Here is a 21532-nt window from a genome sequence, read left to right on the forward strand (position 1 = left end):
CGGCATTCCCCCGAAGGAACTGGAGGAAGTGTCTGGAGAGAGGGAAGTCTGGGCATCTTTGATTAGACTGCTGCCCCCGCGACCCGGTCCCGGATAAGCGGAGGAAAATGGATGGATGGAACATCAGAACAATTTTGCCATCAGAAACAGAATAAATCATTTAGAAACTGAGCTACTGTACTTAACATTATCAGGATAACTGGAAGAATGTTTCTAAGCTGTGCAGGGCTTTTGAGATATTTTTCGTGTAAACATCGAGACCAATGCACACAAACACACTCAGACATCACAACTTGCTGAAATCTAAATTCTGAATTTACCCTCATGCCACTGATGCCCTGCAGCCAAACAAGTCACTGCTTTCAAACTAAAACACATCTAGTGCTTTCTGAAACAGCATAAAGTTTTTTTCTCTGCACCACAAAGAAAGAGTTGAAAAACACTAAAACTGCAACCTATGCAGATGCTGTGTGGTCAGCTGGACTAACACGCTTCATTTTACACTAACTGACACAAAACAGTAGCAAGAAATGGGGGATAGTGAAAGGAGATAGCAAACACACTGGAGAACAGTGTGTGTTATACACATACAAAAGAAGTGGGGGTCCCAGGAGAGGTGTCTCAGAGGAGATGGGCTGACATATGGCCAGCAGACTACTGCACTGGGTGGAGCAGGGTGTGTGTGAGGGTGGGGCTGCTCAATAGTCTGACTGAGGCCACAGATGAATAGACCAGTGGTTAGAGACAGTAGAAACTCAATATTCATCTTCACTGTTGTCCTGCTGCTCTTTCAGTGTGTCCTTGTGTGTGCGCGCGCGTGTGTGTATGTGTGGGGGTTGGGGGTACACATTATACTGGTAAAAAGCATGTTTCAAAAACATATACAATGGATGTGAAAACAAACTTTTGTACAAACAAAACCTTTACAACTAACTCCTTTCTTGCTCATATACAGTTCAAACTGAGATGAAACTAAATATAATAGAACACAAATTTAAGCCGACAGTTTAGTTCTTTCTTACACCTCTCTCGCTTCAAACCTTAAAGCTACTCTACCTTTTCTTTTCAACCTAGAGGGTATAGTGCATGGATGTATTAAAGAAAACCTGGCACCTGGTTGCTAACCTGGAACATTCACCCAATAACTAAATATATATCATCCAAGTTTGCTTCCATTATATGTGCCTCACTGCACATGCGCATTAGTGTTTGCCCCACTGCTCCCACCCACGCGCACCTGCTCGGCACATTGACATTACACAAAAAAATCGATAATAATGATAACTGACCATGTTTATAATTCAAGGTGTCCTGTCAACAGTTTTACAGGCATCTCTTTTATCACTGTGGTCCATGGAGAAAATGCTTATTGGGTACATGAGGATTTTTCATTGCAGTACTGCCAGTGGCCACTAGGGAAATTAGGCTGAATGGATGAGTGGTGGTGCTGAATCCATTTCAATAATACATTCATGATTTAGTAAGACTCAAAACAACCTGACACTGTACGCTGCTCCTAACCGCTAGTTGCCCCTCCCATTACATCCTGTTTCCTAGAAACAATGTCATCTCTGGATGCCTGGTTGCAACAAACTGTACAAAATGCATCCTCCAGTCTGAGGTTAGTGTTAGCTGACTGACGGGCACACTTTTCAATCCATCAGAGCTCTCTGGTTACTGCTAATGTGATATGAAGCCCTTACGTCACACAAAAATGTAATTACTCCCAAATTTAGACCATATTAATTCAATACAAAAGTAAAAATCCTGACTATGCTTTGTCACTAATGTTTCCAAACACATTCACATACTTTAGTATTTGGAAAAGAACAAAAACAAATCACTGTCCTTTAAAAGAGTTTATATATATAAAAAAATGCACTGATTAATCTGCAGATTATTTTCTTGATTATTTGATTTATGCCTTTATTCACAGAATGTCAATAATTGGTAAAAATACCCATTTGGACTTTCCAGACTCGAAGTTGGTGTCTACAAACTCTTTTGTCCCAACCAACAGATCCAAAGATATACAGTTTATTCTCATGTCTGTCAAAGAAAAGCACACTAAAGAAGGTGAGACTAGAAAATGTTGGTTGACTTTTGCTTCAAAATAATTGCCCGCTGGCACAGTGGTGCAGTGCCTCACAGCAAGAAGGTTCCGGTTTCAAACCTTGCTGCCTTTCTGTGTGGAGTTTGCATGTTCTCTACATGCCTGCGTGGGTTTTCTCTGGCTACTCCGGCTTCGGGGTGGTGACAGTGGTGCGGTGGGGTAGAGCAGTCGTCTCCCAACCAGAAGGTTGAAGGTTTGAATCTTGGTGCCTGCAGTCCACATGTCAAAGTGTCCTTGGGCAAGACACTGAACCCCCCCCGTTGCCTGTGATGGCGGCACGTATGCATGCAGTGGCCCTCGGCTCCAAACATAATTTCATTGTGCGTGTCACAATGTTACAATGACAATAAATAAAGCTTCTTCTTCCTCCCACAGTCCAAAGAATTTAGTGTGAGTGGTTGTCTGTCACTAAGTGTCAGTCCTGTGATAGACTGGCGACCTGTCAGGGGCGTACCCCGCCTCTTGCCCAGTGTCGACTGGGACTGGCTCCAGCCCCCCGTGACCCTGCACAATATAAGAGGTATAGATAATGAATGGATGGATAGTTGCTGGTTAATTTTCTATCAATGAACTGACTAATGGTTGCGGCTCTAGGTTACTGAATGGCTTAATGAGTATGACAAAGTGTGTTGGACACAGTGCAGGAATCTGTTTTGGAAGAATGATGTTTCCTCCCTCCAACAGAGGAGCACTGAAGCTGCTCTGGAGACAGTTCACTAAAAAGTCTCAGTTGGTCACTTTATGTTAGTTTTTCATTTAATTTCTCACCCAGCTGTACTTCCACTGTTGCCTATTGATTAGATTATGTCCTGGAGACAATGTCCTCAGTTGGCTACAGTATTAAAAAAAACTGTGTGAATGTGGAGACCAAAGACGAACTGGGATAACGTAGGAGCAGGTCTTTTTGGAGGGTCAACCTCATTTCATCAACATGTGGGAATTCCTCCACTGTGCCAGTCAGTTCCTAAACATAAACAAACACACACACACACACACACACACACACACACACAAACACAGAGCCAGGGGTTGTTTGACTGAAAGGCCTGTCGCCATGGTTACAGCAGCACTCCATCAGTCTATTCAAGGAACAGATGGCCGATGTGCAACAGGAGGCATATGTTTCAATGAACACACACACGTACACACACACACTTGCATTCACACAAGGACAGACACACAAACACACACCCAAACACTCTATGTCTCATTCACACACACACATGGATGCGCCCTGCTCAGAGGGAGGGTATTGAACAACCAGCAGCATATGTTCCACTAGTCAGCGAGCATTCATTCAAGGAGAGCCAGAAAGAGCAGAGGAGGAGGAGGGAAGCGACAGAGATACACGAAAGGCAAAAGAGCGAGGGAGGAATGGATGGAGGTGAAAAGAGATAAAGGAGGAGAGGAGGGAGGGAGTCGACAGAAAGCTCCGGCCCACCACTGGAATCAAACATATTGGCTGTGAGCACCAATGTTGACATGGTGTTGAAGAGCAAGGCCACACCTTTGGCTTTTGTATAAAACATCTCTCTGCTCTAGGTTTAGGCATTAATTCTGAAGTAGAACCAAAATTATAACGAGGGGAGGAGGAGTGGGGAGGGGGTTTCAGCCAAACTAACTCATCATTCGGGAAACAAATTCCAGAAAAGTTCAGCGAACAGCGGCTGCGGTTTCCACAAAGCATTCACAAGTAAACTAGACAAGATCAGCTTCATGTTTACATGCTCTATAACTCAGCAGTGGAAAGTACAGGAATGTATTTGAATGGCATTTTATCAAATCTGAAGCCTCTCAAAACACTTATCGAATCCGATTAAGATGTTTGTTAGGTTTAAAAATATATTTTCATGTCACGTAGCACAGTTGTCTGAAAGAAAAAGCACTGGATGGGAACATATGTCCAAATGTTTGATGGTACTGTAGGCAAGTAAAGATTTATTTTTACACCACTTTTAAAAACTAATATTGTAAAGGGCTTCACAAAACGTATAAAGCATCAGAACTGATAAAACAGCTCCCACACATAGAATAAAAAGACAAACTAAATCATGCGAAATGCTAAACTGAGTTTTTAATGCCAAATGAGCTGGATGATCTAGTAGTGAAAGGCAGAGTTTAAGCACATGAATAGCAAATACATTCTTCTTAACTGTACTCTGAGTACTGTATTACAGTAGACTTGAAAAACTGATGAGCTTGATTGGTGGTTCAGTAGTGGAGAGATTGAACAAGAGCAAAATCCAACACATTTTAGGTCTATAAATCTAAAAGTCAGCTTCTCTCATCTTTTCTCCCTCCTTCTTGTTTCCATTACTGTCTTCTTGTTTACCTTCTACCTTTTTATCCATTTCCACTAACTACGTGCTATTAGCAGGAGTCTGGTTACTGGCACACACCCATAGAGCAGTCTGGGAGTTGTTCCCTTTGTGTTTAGGCCTCAGCTAAAGAAAGCAGTTTATATTTAGAGACTGCTGTAAATACAGAAGGGTTTTATTTGGTCACTCAGGCTCAGTATATTTTTGGCTGCTTGTGTCACTTTGGTGTGTGCCTCTGTAAAATCAACTAAAACAACAACAAAGTAACACAACCTTTTGTGTCACCAGGATTCTGTCTTATATACAGACACACACTCAACCAAGAAAACAAACACTCCCACTCTTTATCTGAATGCAACAACAGATCAACTTAGTGAAAAAAGGCTTCACTGCATTAACAAAGGTGTTGTTTAAAAAAAAAAAACTTAAATATTTATTTGCAATATGTTTGAAACTGTTTTCTCTATGTGCACCAGAAGCTGGCTCTGTGTAAGATGAAAAAAACACCAATTAGGAGGTTTTTAAATAACAACACTGTGTCTGAGGGTACTTGTTAACTGAGTAGAACACGTTACCCACCATGTAATAATAATAATCATTACCCTCTATAACAGCTGGTTTGTTGGCAGTTTGCTCATGCATTAACAGGTGTTTGTGGTCGAGATAAACTGGTGTCTCCTCTCACATTTTCTCTCCAAATGCTGTAACTACACTGCTCAGAATCTGAACAAACAAGGGAGTGTCACCCACCTCATCCATCTCACATCATTTAAGACTAACAGCAGCCTTGGTTGCATCTCTCTGAGCTAAATAATCATGCTCGCTAACAATGTTTACATGCTGATACTCACCATGTAAAATTAGCGTGTTAGCATGCCAACATTAGCACTAAACACAAAGTACAACTGTGGCTGACAGTAAGTTTTGCAAGCATGTGATCATTTTTGAACCACTAATGGTGTTAGATGAAGAATTAAATAATCAATCAGGATATCATATTTCATCCTGAGGGGAACATGAAGGTGTGAACCAAATGTCAGGACAATCCAATAGTTGTTGAGACATTTCAGTAAGTAGTGACAGATGGACATCTGGAGCCTCACATCTGGTGTGGCTAAAAAGCAGGGGGAAAAAAAGAGTTGCATAATCAAAAACTACATTGTATCAGTGCTGTGCATGTTGGCAGTCAGAAGATCGCTTAGACTATGTTCAAATGAAAGGCCTTAATGATCAATTATGATTTCTTTTTGTGCTGATGCATCATAGCCATGGTTGTGACATGTATCCAGGTCCAGTAGAGTGAACACCAGCAGAGCTCCAAAACAGCAATGCATGCGCAGATTTAACTGAAATATGAGCAATGAGTGTACAAGAATAACAACATCGTTTGTGTGACCATCAAATCACAATAAAATCAATTACAATATGTTCCTTCCAGTTTGGCTTGATCAGAAGCTTCTCCCATTAATGTCCCACAAATGTGAAATGTCCTGGTCTCACTGACCTCTGTCGTTGTTGTCGCTCTCCTCCATGTTTATTTTTAACGGTTGACCGACACTGAATGACGGCGAGGACACGAGGGAGACGTTAAAATGACCATCTGATCTGACCATTCTGTCAGCACTCACAGAGTCAGAGATAGGATCTAGGATCACAAATCCAAGTGGCTCAGCTATGATTTGATTTGTTTACAAATCTGTGAAAAAATCAGATCTGTCACTTCAGTAGCTAGTGTGAACGTAGCTTTATACATACACTATTTAAACATACACATTGGACGAGAAGCAGGATCCACCCTGGACAGGTTGCCAGTCTATCACAGGGCTGACACTTGGAGACAGAAACCACACACACACTCCTGTGGGCAGTTTAAAGTTGCCGATCAACCTAAGCTGCATGTCTTTGGACTGTGGGAGGAAGCCAGAATACCCAGAGAGAACCCACGCAGGCACAGGGAGAACATGCAGACTCCGCACAGAAAGGCCCCGGGTCGGCCGGGGCTCAAACCCAGAACCTTCTTGCTATGAGGGGACAGCACTAACCACTGCTCTGCTGTGCCACCCCATGACCAGAAGTAAATCAGAAAATGAAACTGTGCCTCAAAGTGGCTATAGTGGTTGGGATAAAGTTTAATGAAGAGGTTTTGTAGTCCCCATGGGATTGGTGTAGGCGATACCCGCCGTGGTCACCACTGGGCACCACAAGGGTTTAAAGCAAACCCCACTACTGCAGCTGGGTTAACAAATGGGTGCCTAGTGTGATGAGGGGAAAAAGGTTTATAGAAAACAGGAGGGAGTGTGCGACTGCCACCGAAGAGGACAGAAGACTGAGGCAATCAGAGAAGAAAGGCCCGGAGAGGGAGTTTTTGTCTCCTTGCTACTGGAGGGACCACACCCAGACCTCCACCACACCAACACACACACATATGCAGGAAGCTTATCTGTCGGGCAGCCAGCAGATTTCCTGTGATTGCAACTACCAACTCTGGACCCTTCCTCTCTTCTAAATTCACCTCCTCCTCTTTTCTCCACTCTCATCCTGTTTTTTCTCTTAGTCTTCCACTTCTCTAGCACCCAGTCCTCTGGTGTGTTTCCTCTGTTCCTTGTCTTCCTCGCTTTCCTCTTCTCAGTGTTTATTGGCCTCGGTCTTTTACACTCATTCGCTTCCCTTTGCCATTTTCTTTTTCCCCTCTTCCTCTCTTTTTAACCTTCCATTCCTTGTTTCCTCTTCACCACAGAAAATACATCCCTCCTCCTGTTATTGTTATTATCTCAAAGGGGCAAATGAACCCAAGTTTAGACATGTGTGTTACACGCCCACCCTTGTCCCCTCTCCTCACATAATCGCCCACACCCACTCCACTCACCACAGTTACTAACCCCAAAACACACACACGCTTGTGTTTCCATAAGAATTCATGTCTAAAAACATCTATTTTGCTCGTCGTCTGCAGGTGAAGTTTGCTTATAATGTAGTCACGTTAAAACATCTGGCTAATACATTTTCCTACACATAAAAATGTTTGAATAAATACATATTTCTTTATATACTGTTATACAGCATTATATTGCAGCTTTTATAACTTAAATGTTCTATATAAAGTATTCTAATAATATAAAAGCTTTTGTACTATTATTACTCAGCTCTTTTACGACAAGCAGTTTCAAGCAGCCTTTCATTGAACGACCAGCAAAAAGTGACATGACTGTCAGCTCTGTCACTGGATTAACAATCTGATTTTCTCTATTTATTGAGTAAATCACTTCCACAGTTCTCTGGTTAAAGGCAAACACACACACACACACACACACACACACACACAAAAGGTAATGAGAGCACTCAGGCTACTTTCTCTGCATCCTTTTCCTCTGGTGGGTTTTACAACATTCAGAGAGCCACAGGAAGATGGTCATACAAACTGTAAAGGCTATACATTCCTCATCAGCGCAACAACCACACACACAGATGCTATAGCAATTTGACCCCACCCCCCCACCCCACTCAACAGTGTGAAAACAGTTTAAGCTTTTGCCACAGGTAGTGGAAATGAACACTAAATTTAGGTCAGCTTCACCACAATGCAGTGACGTATCACATGGGTCAACTGTAGAAATCTGGCTCTGTTTTCAGTGTACACACGGGAATGATTGTTCAAAAAGAAAGGATTTTGGAAACTGTCATGACCTCTCTTGTGCCAGGTGCATCAAAAAATGAAGAGAACGCAACTATGTGTTAAGTTATGAAACCAGAAATTATAAAGTAAAACTCTTCTGTAACTTGAAGCTTCTAGGATCAGGGTTAGTGTATCGTAGAGTTCAGTGTCAAGACCTTTACAAAAAGCTCTTCCTCCATTAGTGTCCATTATGGACAACTAAGGTTCTTCAGCATGTGTAAAAAAAAAAAATTTTTAAACTCATGTTGCCTCACTTTGTTCTTGACATCGCCAACATGTCCTGACATCAGGTTATAAACCAGAACCAGTACCAATGTCCCGTTCCAGCATCACTGTTTCTCTAGTCAAACCCATTATTTTAAAAGGATTATGGTACTGGATACACACAGCTTTTAGTATTTTTGCCTGTTTATTGTCAAAGATAAGGATTAGCTGTTAATTCACTTCTCAGTGCAGTCTGAAATAACTCACTTCTCCTCTGTACTGTTCATTTTCTGTCAAAGTAAGACAGGTCAGTTGTCCTGAGACAAAACAGAGACTGATGACTGACCAAAAAAGGTACAATGACCAGCCACTTTATTAGGTACACCTGTACAACTGTAGCCTATTCAATGCAACATGTCTGCCTAAATGTCTATGATTATGAAGCTCAAAATGTTTAATGTTTTGGTGAAATTATAATAAATGTATAAATTAAATCATATGTTTATTATTCAGGTCATAGTTAAAGGTGGTGATATACTGAACAAGGTCATATTCAGACATGTTTCTAATATTCTGACCCTCTTATGTATGTATGTAGCTGGGGAGGACAAAAATATAGAGACACATCTGAATATAATGCAGTCCAGTACAACACCATACAATTGAATTTATACATTTATGACAATTTCACCAAACACTGAAACATTTTGAGCTTCATTAAAACACATGTGAAGGCGTAAGTGCTGCACTGAAGTGCAGACAATTGTACAAGTGTACCTAATAAAGTGGCCAGTAAGGGTAAGTGTATGGGATTTTTTTGTTTGTTTTTGAAATGCACAAAAAGACAATTTCAGTTTAAATTAGCAAAAGAGATGAAGTATTGATGATCCATTCATTCTGCCTCCTCTTAATCCATTTCTCTACCAACTGCACCTATTATAATAATAACAATGTAATAACTTTACTGATGGGTAATTCACTAATCAGTTTGTTCAGAGAAATCTTGTCGTTTGTCTTGTCCTCCCCAACCTTGTACCTCCTCAAGTCATCCCCTCTAATCCTCTGCTCCTCTTCTCTGTGATCAGGGTCGAGTTATGTTCCTGGTGCAGGAGGCTGAGACCATCTGAGAGGACAGGAGAGGAAACAAGGTGGCATTTGACCTTTAGCCAAACCTTTAATGATAAGACTTTTCAATTACAATAGAACCACAGAAGAAAATAAATCACATACAGACATATGCACAGCATGTATATGTACAACACACCCACCCCAACAAGAGGAGGAAAGGAGAGAAGAGTAGAAGAGAGAGATGGGAAACAAGAAGAGGAGAGTAGAAGAGAGAGGAGAGGAAACAAGGAGGGCAGAGAAGAAGGGAGGAAAAAGGAGAGGAGAAGAAACAAAAAGAGGAGAGAATTGCAAGTAACAGTGAGGACAACAGAGGAGAAGTGAGCTGAGGAAACAAGGAGAGGAAAGGTGGAAACATCATAATACAAAAGAAACACAACAGAAGAAGAATATTTCAGTCCAACTGGTTTTTACCTGGGAGCGAGCTGGAACCTCCCTCTGCCATGATAGGATCGACCTCTGGATGGTTTTGGCGGTCGGCTCATGTTCTGGGGACCTCCACTGGGGCCGTTCGGATAAGGATGAGGGTGAGAATGTTGGCCTCCTCTCTCCCACAGTCTCTCTTTGTTCTCATATTCACTTCTGTCTCCTCTCATCTCCCCTCTCTCCCTCCATCCCCCTCCATGACAGGGGCCTGCTGTCATCTCTCCTTTCTCCCTCCATCTCTCACCACCACCTAAAGAAGAGAAACAAAGCTAAGGATGAAGCAAATGTATGCTGCATTTTCATTTTATCAGTCTGCATGACATTTCCATTATCATACACTTATAGATTAAAGCTTATTTAATTGTAAATATTTTAATGCTACAAAGAAACACTTCTTTCTAAATGTTGTTTCTTACACTGTGTATACAGTGCTCACTGGCAACCTATTAGAATTACAGGGTTACACTGGTCTTTACTATTTTATTCTTTTAAACTATCTGGGACTGGACTTTGATGGAACCAGTCAGTGATAAGTTAAGTCTGACTTGGTTTGTACTCCAGTACCAGCTTTTGAATTCAACAATCTTAGTAAAAACTGGAACCCACCCACCTACCCCTCGCTCACACACATACACGCACACGCAGCCCGCCTTTAAAGTTTGTCCACAGTTATTTCAAGGCTACCCACAGAACAGCACTCAGCACTCATCAAGCTTGACAAACGCCGCCAGTGTCCAAAGGCTGAAATTATTCCAAGAAAGAATAAAGCTCCATGAAACTGAATCCTTACAGACCTTCAACTGTCATCTAACAAATAAACATGAAACAGATTTTTGTAAGTTTTCCTTCCATGACACTTCAGATCATTCTAGCAACATCTGCTCTGTTATAAAAACGATTAATTAGCTAAAAAGGCGGAACCTTCCCTACAACATTGAAATATATCCCCACATTCTGAACAGCTTATCACCAATTTTTCTGTTACGCAGCTTTGACAGGTGTGGCAGATTTTAAACAGTTACAAAGTGGTCAAAATAAATAATCAAACATAACACTAGACCTAACAAAAAGGGAACTGTAGCCTGGCAGGCCGAATCAGACCTCCTTCCAAACATCAGTCCACTGCCAGTGTGAACGCTTAGGAAAAAAAGCAAATGAAATCTGCAACGCAAGTCAGGGCACAAGCACCAGAACCTTTAAAAAGATTTATTCAGTGGTTGTTCTGTCTTCTGGAAAACTTTCTCAGATTGAGATTCAGAGTAAAACCAAAAAACAGAGACAAATAAGATTAGAGAGAGATTACAGACATCACTACATCATTACTCCCAGCCAGAGTAAAATGTTCTCCACAAGAAATATGGGCCAATCTGAGACTGAGGTTGTTTTCATTTACTGTTTGGCTTGTTTTGGACAGAAGTAAACTGAAGAGACGTGGGACAGCAGCCATACTGGATTCACTGATGGAGTGTAATTGCAAGAGCAGGCAGGCGGAGGAGATATTTGCTGAGGAGACTAAACATCAGGCCTGATTTCAAACAAAAACCAAACCAGGCCCTCAGTGATACCACATAGCGCCACCACTACTCTCACGCATACATACACTCTCTCTTCATATCCCCACAGTTTAGTAGTAATGATTGGTGTCTGCGTCTGGCAGAAATGAAACACTGAGGTATAAGAGTGTACAGCCTGCCATCTACAAAACCAGAAACATCCTCATGAGACCCACAGGGGTTGACTTGGGCAAAAAGCAGACAGTTTGGCGCAAATCAGAGACTCTGCGCCAACATGGCACAAAAAGAAACAGTCACAAAGGGTTATTAGTTGCACAGTTGAATAGAAACTGCGGGATCAAATATCATAAGCTGCTGCTGAGTCGTCTTCACTGAGCACGACAGAGTCTGTAAACTACAGATGAATCTTGACAGGGAGAGCATGACACAAACAGGCCACATTAACATTTATACAGATCAAACTAGTAGGTGTGTAACAGGGTGAATATATTTGATAAACTGAAATATTGGAAAAACACTAAAAGAATGAGAAAGAAAACAACAGGGATAAATGAGAACAAGAAACAGAGAGAGGGTGAAAAGACAAAACTACCAGGATGAAGAGTGAAACACAGGGGAAGGGGATCTGAAAGAGGGAAGAGACAGAAGAGAGAAGTCTGTAATCATTTAGTCTTGTTGTGTGTCTTAAAATAGAGCTCTCCTAGCCTATAAACAGAAACCTATTATTACCAGTGCACTGACAAAGCAAGTCTTGGACCAAAGCTTGCACATGTGCGTGTGTGTGTGTGTGTGTGTGTGTGTGTGTGTGCACAAGCACATGATGGTATGCGTGAAGGCAGTAGCACACATGGAGCTTGTTACAGCATGGCCCTCTGGGTAATGTGGTTCTGCAAAGGGCACCAGAGAACTACAACCACAGATCAACTGTCAGATTAAAATGCTGCTTCTCCATTTGGCTCCAGGAGTATTTCATTAGTTTTTCATCTGAGCTACAGTTTGTTTGTGTCACTGAGATCACTGGCAGTCCTTGCTGTGCTTTTGACAGTGACACTTCTTGGCACTGATTCCAATTCATAGTTACCTCTGTTCTTACTTTTTGTAGATGTTATATATTGTTGTCTCTTTTAGTGTTATGTGCGTTTATTTTTGTCTGGAACTTGTGATGCTGCATCTTGGCCAGGGCACCTCTGCAAAAGAGGTTCTAACCTCAATAGGATTATACTTGTTAAACAGTGGTTAAAGAAAGAAAAAGCTGGAGTCTTACAAATAATACAGATATCATAACATCCCTTTTATAATGTTTCTTTTGGCACTTTTGCCTTTTTATTGCACTGTTTAGAGTATAGCTACAAACAGAGGAAGAGAACGGGGGTCATGATATGCTACAGATTTTCACTGAGGACACTGTGGTTGTACGGTATCCAACTTAACCACAAGGCCACTAGGTCTTCATTCAGGTCAAAATATTGTTTCTCTCTCTCTGACTGTTACTTAACCAGAATGGTCTCAAGATCAGAAAGTCTTTTTCCAAAGAGTCTTGGCAGCATAATTGTATTACACAAAAACAACTCAGAACCAACATTCACAGACAGAGTGAAGGTTGCGTAAGAGTGAGGAAGGAGAACACATACAAAGCACTGAATCACATTTAAAACATGCAATATCTCAATAAATCTAAAGTTGTTAATTAAAACAACCACGAACCACGAATATCCATATTGTGTTTCATCATCATTAAAGATGAATGTGAAAGGATGAAAAGTGCAAATGCAAAGACACATCTGCCAAACTTATGTTGCTGACACAAAAAAGGTTACAGCTGGACAAAGCCAGATGAGCTGCTCCCTGTCTCCAGTCTTTGTGCTAAGATAATGATGGTTGCCTTATATTTAAGAAACAGATATGAAGATGGCTTTCATATTCTCATTTAACTAAAATAAGTGTACTTCCAAAACTACCCAAAGTTTGCTCTAAGCTGTTTCAGATAAAAACATTTTTACCAGCAACACTTTGCTCTCAGTGCCACACAGCAGACAAGCAAGACTAGTGATGAGTCTGCAATGAGCTGAAACTGTTCACAAACAACACTGGTCACGAGTGGAAGAAGAGCTCACTTGTACTGAAAAAATGCTTTGAAGGGGTCTGCAGTTGTGTGTGGGTAGTGTGTATCTACAAAGACAGTCAGTGAGATGTCTCACCTCTGTGTCCGTCTCCATATCTGGGCCCTGGTGTGGGTTTATAGCTCTGTTCTAGTGCACTGGGTCTGGGTCTGGGTCTGGACTGCAGGACTCTGCCTCTCGCCTTGCATGTTTCTGTAAGTTTTTCTCTCAGGTGGAGAAACAGAGACAAACAGGACAACTGGAGAGAGAAGCAGATAAAAACGCACATCAGATTACACATGCACAATAGACACACACACACACACAAACACGTCTCAAAATGCTGTTCACACATGGTAAAAATGAAAACAAAAATAATAAAATGTCTGTAACAGAAGACACCTTTTTTCTCTCCACAAAATCTTGCCATACACAGCTCACACACACATAAACACATTCCCCTTTTTGTTTGCCTGTCTCCACTCACATCGCTGTCCAGCAGCACAGTTTTTTCTGTGCCGCTATGTGCCAGCAGGTACTTTGAGTGGAACAGCCGTCCATCGAAGCTGTGCCAAGGCATCAGGGCAGCGCTGGGCAGTGGGCAGCCACTGGCACAGTTAGCACCCAGCAGGTGGCTCAGTCCTCGAACATACAGAGATCCCAGTTGCACTGCACGACTGCAGAGGAAAGGCAGCTGTAGGCAAAAGAAGACAATTTATTTGGTTGGTAGCACAGCTTTATCTTGAAGCTTCATACATTGTTGTATCACCATACGTGTACTTTAAATCTGCAAAAGAAACAGCTGTGACTCTGCAGCAGTATTGACTCGATCCTGAGCTGCCAGCAGCTCACACTTGACTTTACCACATGTGGCAATAAATTCCTTCAACTCAAAGGTTAACCTACCAAAGAACAGATCCTAAGGCCCCTACAAAAACAGACAACACAGCCAGTCACTCCACCACACATGAAGAGTGACCTGACTGTTTACTAATCAACAAAATAATCTAAAACACATACAGTAGCTTTAGATCAGTCATCTTACATAGATTGGCAAAATATCTCTAAATCGGCTGCACTAGCTCACTGAAGTAGTGTTTGAGTCATCAAAAACAACATCAATCTGCAGACCACAAACATCCTCCTGCACTTCAGCATCATTTAAACAGTCAGAGCCATCTGTTTCTTCAGTATGCTTGGTGTCACAACCCAAAACAAACCCCTTAAAATTCCACCCACAGATGCTAAAATCATTTTTTTGTTTCCCACACCCAGTTTGCACAACCTTATCTGTCAGAGTCAGACCACCCACTTCACTGTTATTTGACTCTGCTTCTCCCTGTTTGCTGGAAGATGACAGTGAGCAATCTCTGCATTTGTCCAGTTATAGTTATGACATAAAACTGGCTGTTGGGATGCCTGTATATGACAGTGAAAAGTCATGCAGCAACCTTCCACACCGACTTGAAATAAAATCGCACATTATGTAGCATTTGCAATTTATTCTGAAATTACAGGCTATACAATTTTGACTAATGATGACAGAAAAGTTAAAAAAAAGGTGGAGAAAAGTAAAGGTGAAATATGTTCTTTATCTAAATGTGAAATACTAGTGTTTATTTTGTGGACAAAACAGTGGCACAGTGATAAAAAAGTGGGGTTAAGTTTGCTGATAAGATAACAGGAATAAAGGAGGGAAATGGAAAAAAGACACTGGAGGACAACAAACAATTGGTGAGGATGAAGAAGTGGAGAGCAGCTAACTAACAACGGCAGGCAGATGTTCTCCGTGTGTGTGTTTTCTGCTCTCACCTGTCTTCTGGCAGATAGTGCTGATAACAGTGATTACATGTACGCACACACACGGTCCTGCCTGCCACCTGCTTCCAGTCAAACACAACTTCACCTTCTGAAAACAATGAACCAATGGGGAGAGACACAAAAGCCTGAAGGCGCGCACAAACACACAGACACAAAAAAAGAGATAAGAGACAGAGCAATGTGAAGAGACACAAAAAGACAGTGATCGAGTTTAAACTGTAGAGGAACATAAGAACACAGAAAGTGAGACAGACAAAGACACACATGTGTCTACATGTGTGTGTGTGTCCAGTCGGGTGGCGTGTGCTTGGAGTAAATAGCTCCATGTGGTGAACGTCAGCCAGGACAGACGGGAGACTGTCGCCAGCACACTCTCTCTGTCTCACACACACACAAACACACTAGTCACAGTCCCATGGGGAGGAATGTTGCAACCAAACCAACATATCCCAGAACATACCCACAACCCCTTTCTCTTAAACACACACACACAAAAACAGTGCGACTCTTGTCCACACACATACTTTTGTCTCTCTATAGTTGTGAGGACACTCACTGACATAATGCATCTCCCTAACCTAAACCTAATTCAAACTCTAATCCTAAAAATCCAAGTCTTTTGAAGGTGTGAGGAACAGCCAAAATGTCCATCTATGTTTGCCCACACAAACACAGAAATAGTGCACATACACACACACACACTGATGTGGGCAAACAAATGGTCCACTTTGATTGTTTGCATATTCACGTTCGTGTGTTTGCACAATTTAGAAAAAGCTACAGACTCTCACACACAAGAGCAACTCGCTCCCCTCAACACCTGACAGTACAGAAAGTCTGTCTTCCTGTTTCATTAAAACATACAACAGATTGTTTATTAACATGTTCCTTTATCAGAGAACTGTGTGTGTGTGTGTGTGTGTGTGTGTGTGTGTACTTAATCCACACACTTGTCACTCAGTTAACTACTCTCCTGCAGATCTGAACCTCTCCCAGCCAGCATATCATGCCCAGCCCTAATTATTGTGTAGAAAACAGTTGAGCAGTAAAAACACAAATTACTAGACACAAGTGTGGTCATTTTGCTGTAATAATAAATGGGGCTACAACAAGGCAAACAGCATGGCTGGTCTCCCAGGGAATGTCAAAGCACAGCTGACTGTGACACTGGAGAGTTCACTGAAGAGTTTGTCAGAAGAACTGCAAAGACAGTTCATTCTAGATTAGGACACCAGCTAACAGTTATTGTTTTGATAAACTAATTAATCACAATCAAAAGCCAAAGGACAGAAAATAATGGCCACCACTATTCTGCTAAGAGAGGATGGTGTCTTCACATTGCTTGGTTTCTTAAACAAAAAACCCAAAGACGTGAGGCCTTGAAACATTAATTTAACTGACTAATCATTTCAGCACTAGGCAGTGATGAACACTGTAGCAGGGAACACAACAATGTTCTGGTGCATTCAGACATACATTTTAGGGTGAAAATCTGAAAACTGGTGCTTATAGAAAAGTATGACTTTTTGTTTTTGATGAAAATCACACACAAGTTCAGAAACAATGAACCTGACATTATATTGGTTTGTGTATTTTTTCTTGTAGTGGACCTTGATTTGCCGAAGCTCCTGAAGAGATTTTAGTCTCAGACACACAGCCTGACTCAGGTAAGCATCCACGTCCTCTTGAGACAAAGTTTGCACCTGAAAACACACACACACACACACAGTTAGGTTAGCCGATTCAATCAGTGTGTGGGTCAGTTTGTTTTGTCTGCTCTCTATGCAATAATTTAGCAGAGAAAGAAACAATGTTGAATGCAGAAACAAGGCATGTGTGTTCAAAACAAACAAACCCTGGAGCTATTTAAACAGAGGAGTGACGAGTGAATGTGACTGCAGTAGCGGTCAGACAACAACAGCTACTGTTGTCTGTCAGCCTGTCCCCTCGTCTAACGGTCCATCTAACAAGCTGCTCTTCGTCCGTGTGTCTGTCTCCCTGTCTGGAAGGATGCCTGTTAAGTTTTATGTCTTTAAGCGTTCAGCTCATTTCAACAGGTGCATTGTGTAACATTAAGTTGTACAGGAAGGTCTAACTTACTAAGGCCTAATAAGCTGGTTTGTTCAAACTTGTTTGTCACTGGCCACTATTTTATCTTTGTGGTTTGGCATTCAAATACAATTCTGAAAATAGCACATTGCATTATTACAGTGACAGAACATTTTACTGGTTTTTAAAAGCATGTTGCAAACTTTTGAGACTAATTGAGATCAGTTTCTTTGAAGACAAAACTTTGTTAGGGAGGCACTGAAGACCTGATTACATCTCATCTGTTAAAGAGCTGATAAATGAACCTAGAGTATCATTTTTATCTTCTGTCAAATGACACATACACATTTATCCAGGTGATCTGATCCTGTGATCTGTGTTGTGTTAAAGTTCAATCAGTTGACATCAATGTAAAATGCACAAAAAAACAAAACATTTCTGCTTCTTCCACATGCTTTTAAAAGTGATCGTGGTGTCAGAGGAACTCAAGCTGACAACAAGGCATTTACAACAAGACTACAAACAGCACAACTGTTTCAAGGATAAAATTCACAATCTGTTTAAGAACCAACAAGTACGAGGGTGAATTCAGAACTGGCTCTTGCCATATCAGGTGGTTATCAAACCTGCTGTTGACAAGAGATCTGAAGTTAAGCTGCACATTTATTCATTCATCCTGCATTATTCAGGGTGGTCCAATGAGGGCAGTTTTATTCTCTTTTGCACAGTCGCCTGTGTACACACGACAAAATTTCATAAAGCTAAAACTTACTCTTAAACACTCAACTTATAAATTGCAGATAAGATATATTGATAAAATTGTAAAATGACATATCAATACAATTTAGAACTGTAACATCTGGGCAATGGGGTGTTAAAGGTTTAGTTCGTGATAATGTTTAAGTCATAATAATAAAACAAAACAGACTGTCAACTAGCCATGTTTAACTTCACATCAAAAGTAGACAAAGCAGCCAAATAATAGTTGTGTATACGTTAAACGTGTAGATCTCAAGTCAAAAGGTTTCATGTATGTTTATCTGTCAACAAATAAATTTAGCCTTTCATTTCCTGTTTACATCGATCACCAGGTGGAGCTTCATTACCCACACACTGGTGTTATCTTGGCTGAAGTACCTAAATACAAACCAAATCTACTGTACTCAACTGTTTTTTAACTGTTCAACTTGCTGAGGGCTGTGCCAAAACATGCAGCCAGACCAACGGCAACCAAAAGAGACAGATCAATCACAGCGGAGATGTCATCATTGTCAAAGTACTCATCATTAATGATCTTTCAATGTGCTTTGCATTACTCAAAATGAATCCAGATCAGGCAGGACGGATGTAATTTTAGTTAAAGTAAAACTAAATTATATTTTTCATTTGTCATGCATTTACACAATTCGTGATATGAGAGCAAATAGGTCCAATAATTAAATCATTGGACTGCATGTAGCTGCCTTTTATTTGGAGTATTACACTTATACAAGGTGTATCCAAATTTTAATTAATTTGTCTTTTGTTTAAAAAATGTCTTGTTACTGATTTGAATTTCACTAATCATCTCTGCTTTCTTTCTTCTGGCTGTGTTGTTATTACCCAGTGAATTTATCAAATATAAACTAAAAGGTTATTGCTACCTGGAGGACCAAGTAAGTGACCAGACAGAGAACCACCAGGAGAGAGTCTTCAACAGCTCCAAACAACTCAGAAAATTCCTGGCAGTCAAGTATTGAAAGGAAGGATGTCAGGCGTAGAGAAGAAACTTCAGGACCAGTGCCAAACCACAACAAGTCCAGGCTGAGATGGTCACCTACAAATTCAGAAAGAGTTAGAGAAAATGAAACTACTTTGGGATTTGGTTTTAGATGCAAAAAGGCTCCATAAATTCTGACATATCTTTTACCTAGTGACTGCCTGAAACTTCATGCAGGTGCATCAGGCACCAAGAGCAACTCAGAGTAAATGTTTTGGCCACTGGCGCAATCATAGGGTTAAGACATTAGTCTATAAGCTGCTAGTTTAAAACATCATTTCTAGGAAACATTGGAAAGAAAAATTAAGACCACATGACTCAATTTGTTGCTTGTCATCTGGAGTATTGTGAACACCAGTCAGTTATCATCTCAGTAAAGAAAATTCAAACGAAATATGACAAAAATGCTCATTTCCTCATCTTTTTACCTTCCATCATCTGGCCTAAACAGGATTAAAACAAGATTCTATCCTAACGTAAGCCTAAGGGAGATATTTACTAAGGTTTTGCAGCTCGTTTTCTGGCACTAAACAGTGAAGCCGCAAGTGTTCATATTTACTAAGGAGTCACACAGTGGGATTTTGTGACAGAGATAAAGAAGAAAAGCGGCACTGCAGGAATTTGCACGTTTGGTCTCATGCTATATGTATTTTAAGGCATTCCCAGGTACACAAAACACAGGGAGGAGAAATTGGAAATATATACAAATATCCTCAGCGCCTGATTTATCATCGCTCTGTGTGTGTGCATGTGGCAGCTGTTAGTCATCTGAGATCTCTTTGGAGTTACAAAGATCCCATCGCTCGCCAGAGGAGAATGTGAGGGACTTTTACAGTCTTTCAGGTCAAATCATGCGTCATTTACTGAATGAAAAAAAGATGATTTGAATAGCAGGAGACTACATGATTCAAGTTCTGAAATATGTTGGTAGATTTCTTCAACATATTACAGTTCAATCACTGTAAACTGACTTTCTTCGACGGGGCCTCATAAGCCACATGTGCAATAGCCTACAGGTATCATATCGTGAGTGGAGGTGTATTCAAATTAACACAGCTGCGGCTGTGCACGTTTACATTGTCAGTGTTGATAAATAAGTCGTTACATTTAAAAATTGTGGTGCCACAATGCTCTGCACATCTGATGGTAATTTGTGACCTAAGAATATAATGAAACGTATATTAAGAAAGTAGCAGGAAGAGTACATGGGAGGCTGATCGGGACAGGGTGGACCAAGTCAGGTTCCTTCAGAGGGTTTCTGGGGTAAACAAACCATTCCTTAATTGCTGGATAGTCCACAGGGCTGCCTGAAGACACACAAAACAGTCAAAGTTAGGCTTGGACGGACTTCACACCACTCTCTGGAAAGAACTGAAAAATATTCCTGTCTTTTAACCAAAGATAAAAGTACAAACTGTGTCCTACCATCATGGCCGAGCAGCAGCCCGTAGATGTTTTGTCTGCAGGGCTTGAAGGCTAGAGCCTGAGGCAGCAGTTCAGCATCCTCCTCATCCTCCAAAGTGTTGCTACATTCAATGACTCCCTCACACACTACACTGTAAACCATGAACCCCTCTGCTGCTACATGCTTCTCTCTACATGCCTGGGGAAAACCAAACAGCAAAAAAGATTTAGTCAGTCTGACACATGGTACTCTCAATATAAGACATGTACTGTTTGTGATAAACAATATACCTTTAATATTTGTGGGCTAACATATTTCTCAAAGGCAGAGGGAGAGCGAAGTGCAGAGATGTCACCTCGCTGAAGTGCTTCCTGTCCAGGAAGTAAGTAGGAGCAGATGCCCCTCTTCAGTAAGTCTCTGAGTGGAGCTGATAGATTTAGAGACTGAGGAATATACCCAGCCTCTTCCTCCTCTCTACACCACAAAGAGCTCACAAGCTGGGATACAGCTAGCACCATTCGTCCCTGATGAGCACCAGAGTGTGGTGCAGGACTGTGTTTCCTGGGAAACAATAAAACAAAGTTGTCATATAAAGTCCTCGTCTGAACTTCAACTAAGTTGAGCCACTAAATAAGTGTTTTTTTTCTGCAGACAAAAGTAAACAGTTTTGGTTTAGTACTTCCATGTTGATCTGGTCCTAGACTATGAAATACGTCTTGACTAGTTAAACAGATCAGAGAGTAGTTAATGTTTTCTAATAATGGCTATCACAAATTTTCAGACAACCAAAGGCCCTGTCTTGCCTGAAAAAATCTGGCTTGGGTAATACTGTACATCAGTGGAACCCAGTATTCATGATCTTAAAATTAAACACAGTCAAAGACAAATGACATATTTATTTGGAAGACGATAAGAATGCAATGCCAGACACCTGTATGTTGCCATGGCGTTGTTCCTGATGTGCTGCATCCGCTCCTCTGACACCACATCATTGCCTAGGAAACAGGCCAGCAGTGGCAGCTGTTT

The 21532-nt window shown here is 41.1% G+C and overlaps 1 protein-coding gene across 2 annotated transcripts in view; it reads right to left on the reverse strand.

Moving 5' to 3' along the window:
* Positions 1 to 21532, reverse strand: part of fam120b (family with sequence similarity 120 member B) — a 36656-nt gene that overhangs the window by 12577 nt on the left and 2547 nt on the right. Inside the window, exons 6-15 of one of the 2 annotated variants that reach the window (XR_002274136.1) lie at positions 21438 to 21532; positions 20797 to 21067; positions 20527 to 20704; positions 20307 to 20408; positions 18986 to 19158; positions 16904 to 16996; positions 13960 to 14166; positions 13572 to 13731; positions 9848 to 10109; positions 9345 to 9431 (exon numbers count right to left, since the gene is read on the reverse strand). The exon at positions 21438 to 21532 is cut by the window's right edge and continues 139 nt beyond it. Coding sequence is in view for 1 of the 2 variants with exons in the window: in XM_020589875.1 (XP_020445531.1) it covers positions 9401 to 9431; positions 9848 to 10109; positions 13572 to 13731; positions 13960 to 14166; positions 16904 to 16996; positions 18986 to 19158; positions 20307 to 20408; positions 20527 to 20704; positions 20797 to 21067; positions 21438 to 21532 (1572 nt within the window). In the remaining variant the exon portion in view is untranslated. Of the gene's footprint in view, positions 1 to 8985; positions 9432 to 9847; positions 10110 to 13571; positions 13732 to 13959; positions 14167 to 16903; positions 16997 to 18985; positions 19159 to 20306; positions 20409 to 20526; positions 20705 to 20796; positions 21068 to 21437 lie in introns of those variants that run through there. The other variant, XM_020589875.1, reaches the window with a different exon arrangement.

The sequence above is a fragment of the Monopterus albus genome, unplaced genomic scaffold, assembly GCF_001952655.1.
Source record: "Monopterus albus unplaced genomic scaffold, M_albus_1.0 scaffold10.1, whole genome shotgun sequence".
Lineage (NCBI taxonomy): Eukaryota > Metazoa > Chordata > Actinopteri > Synbranchiformes > Synbranchidae > Monopterus > Monopterus albus.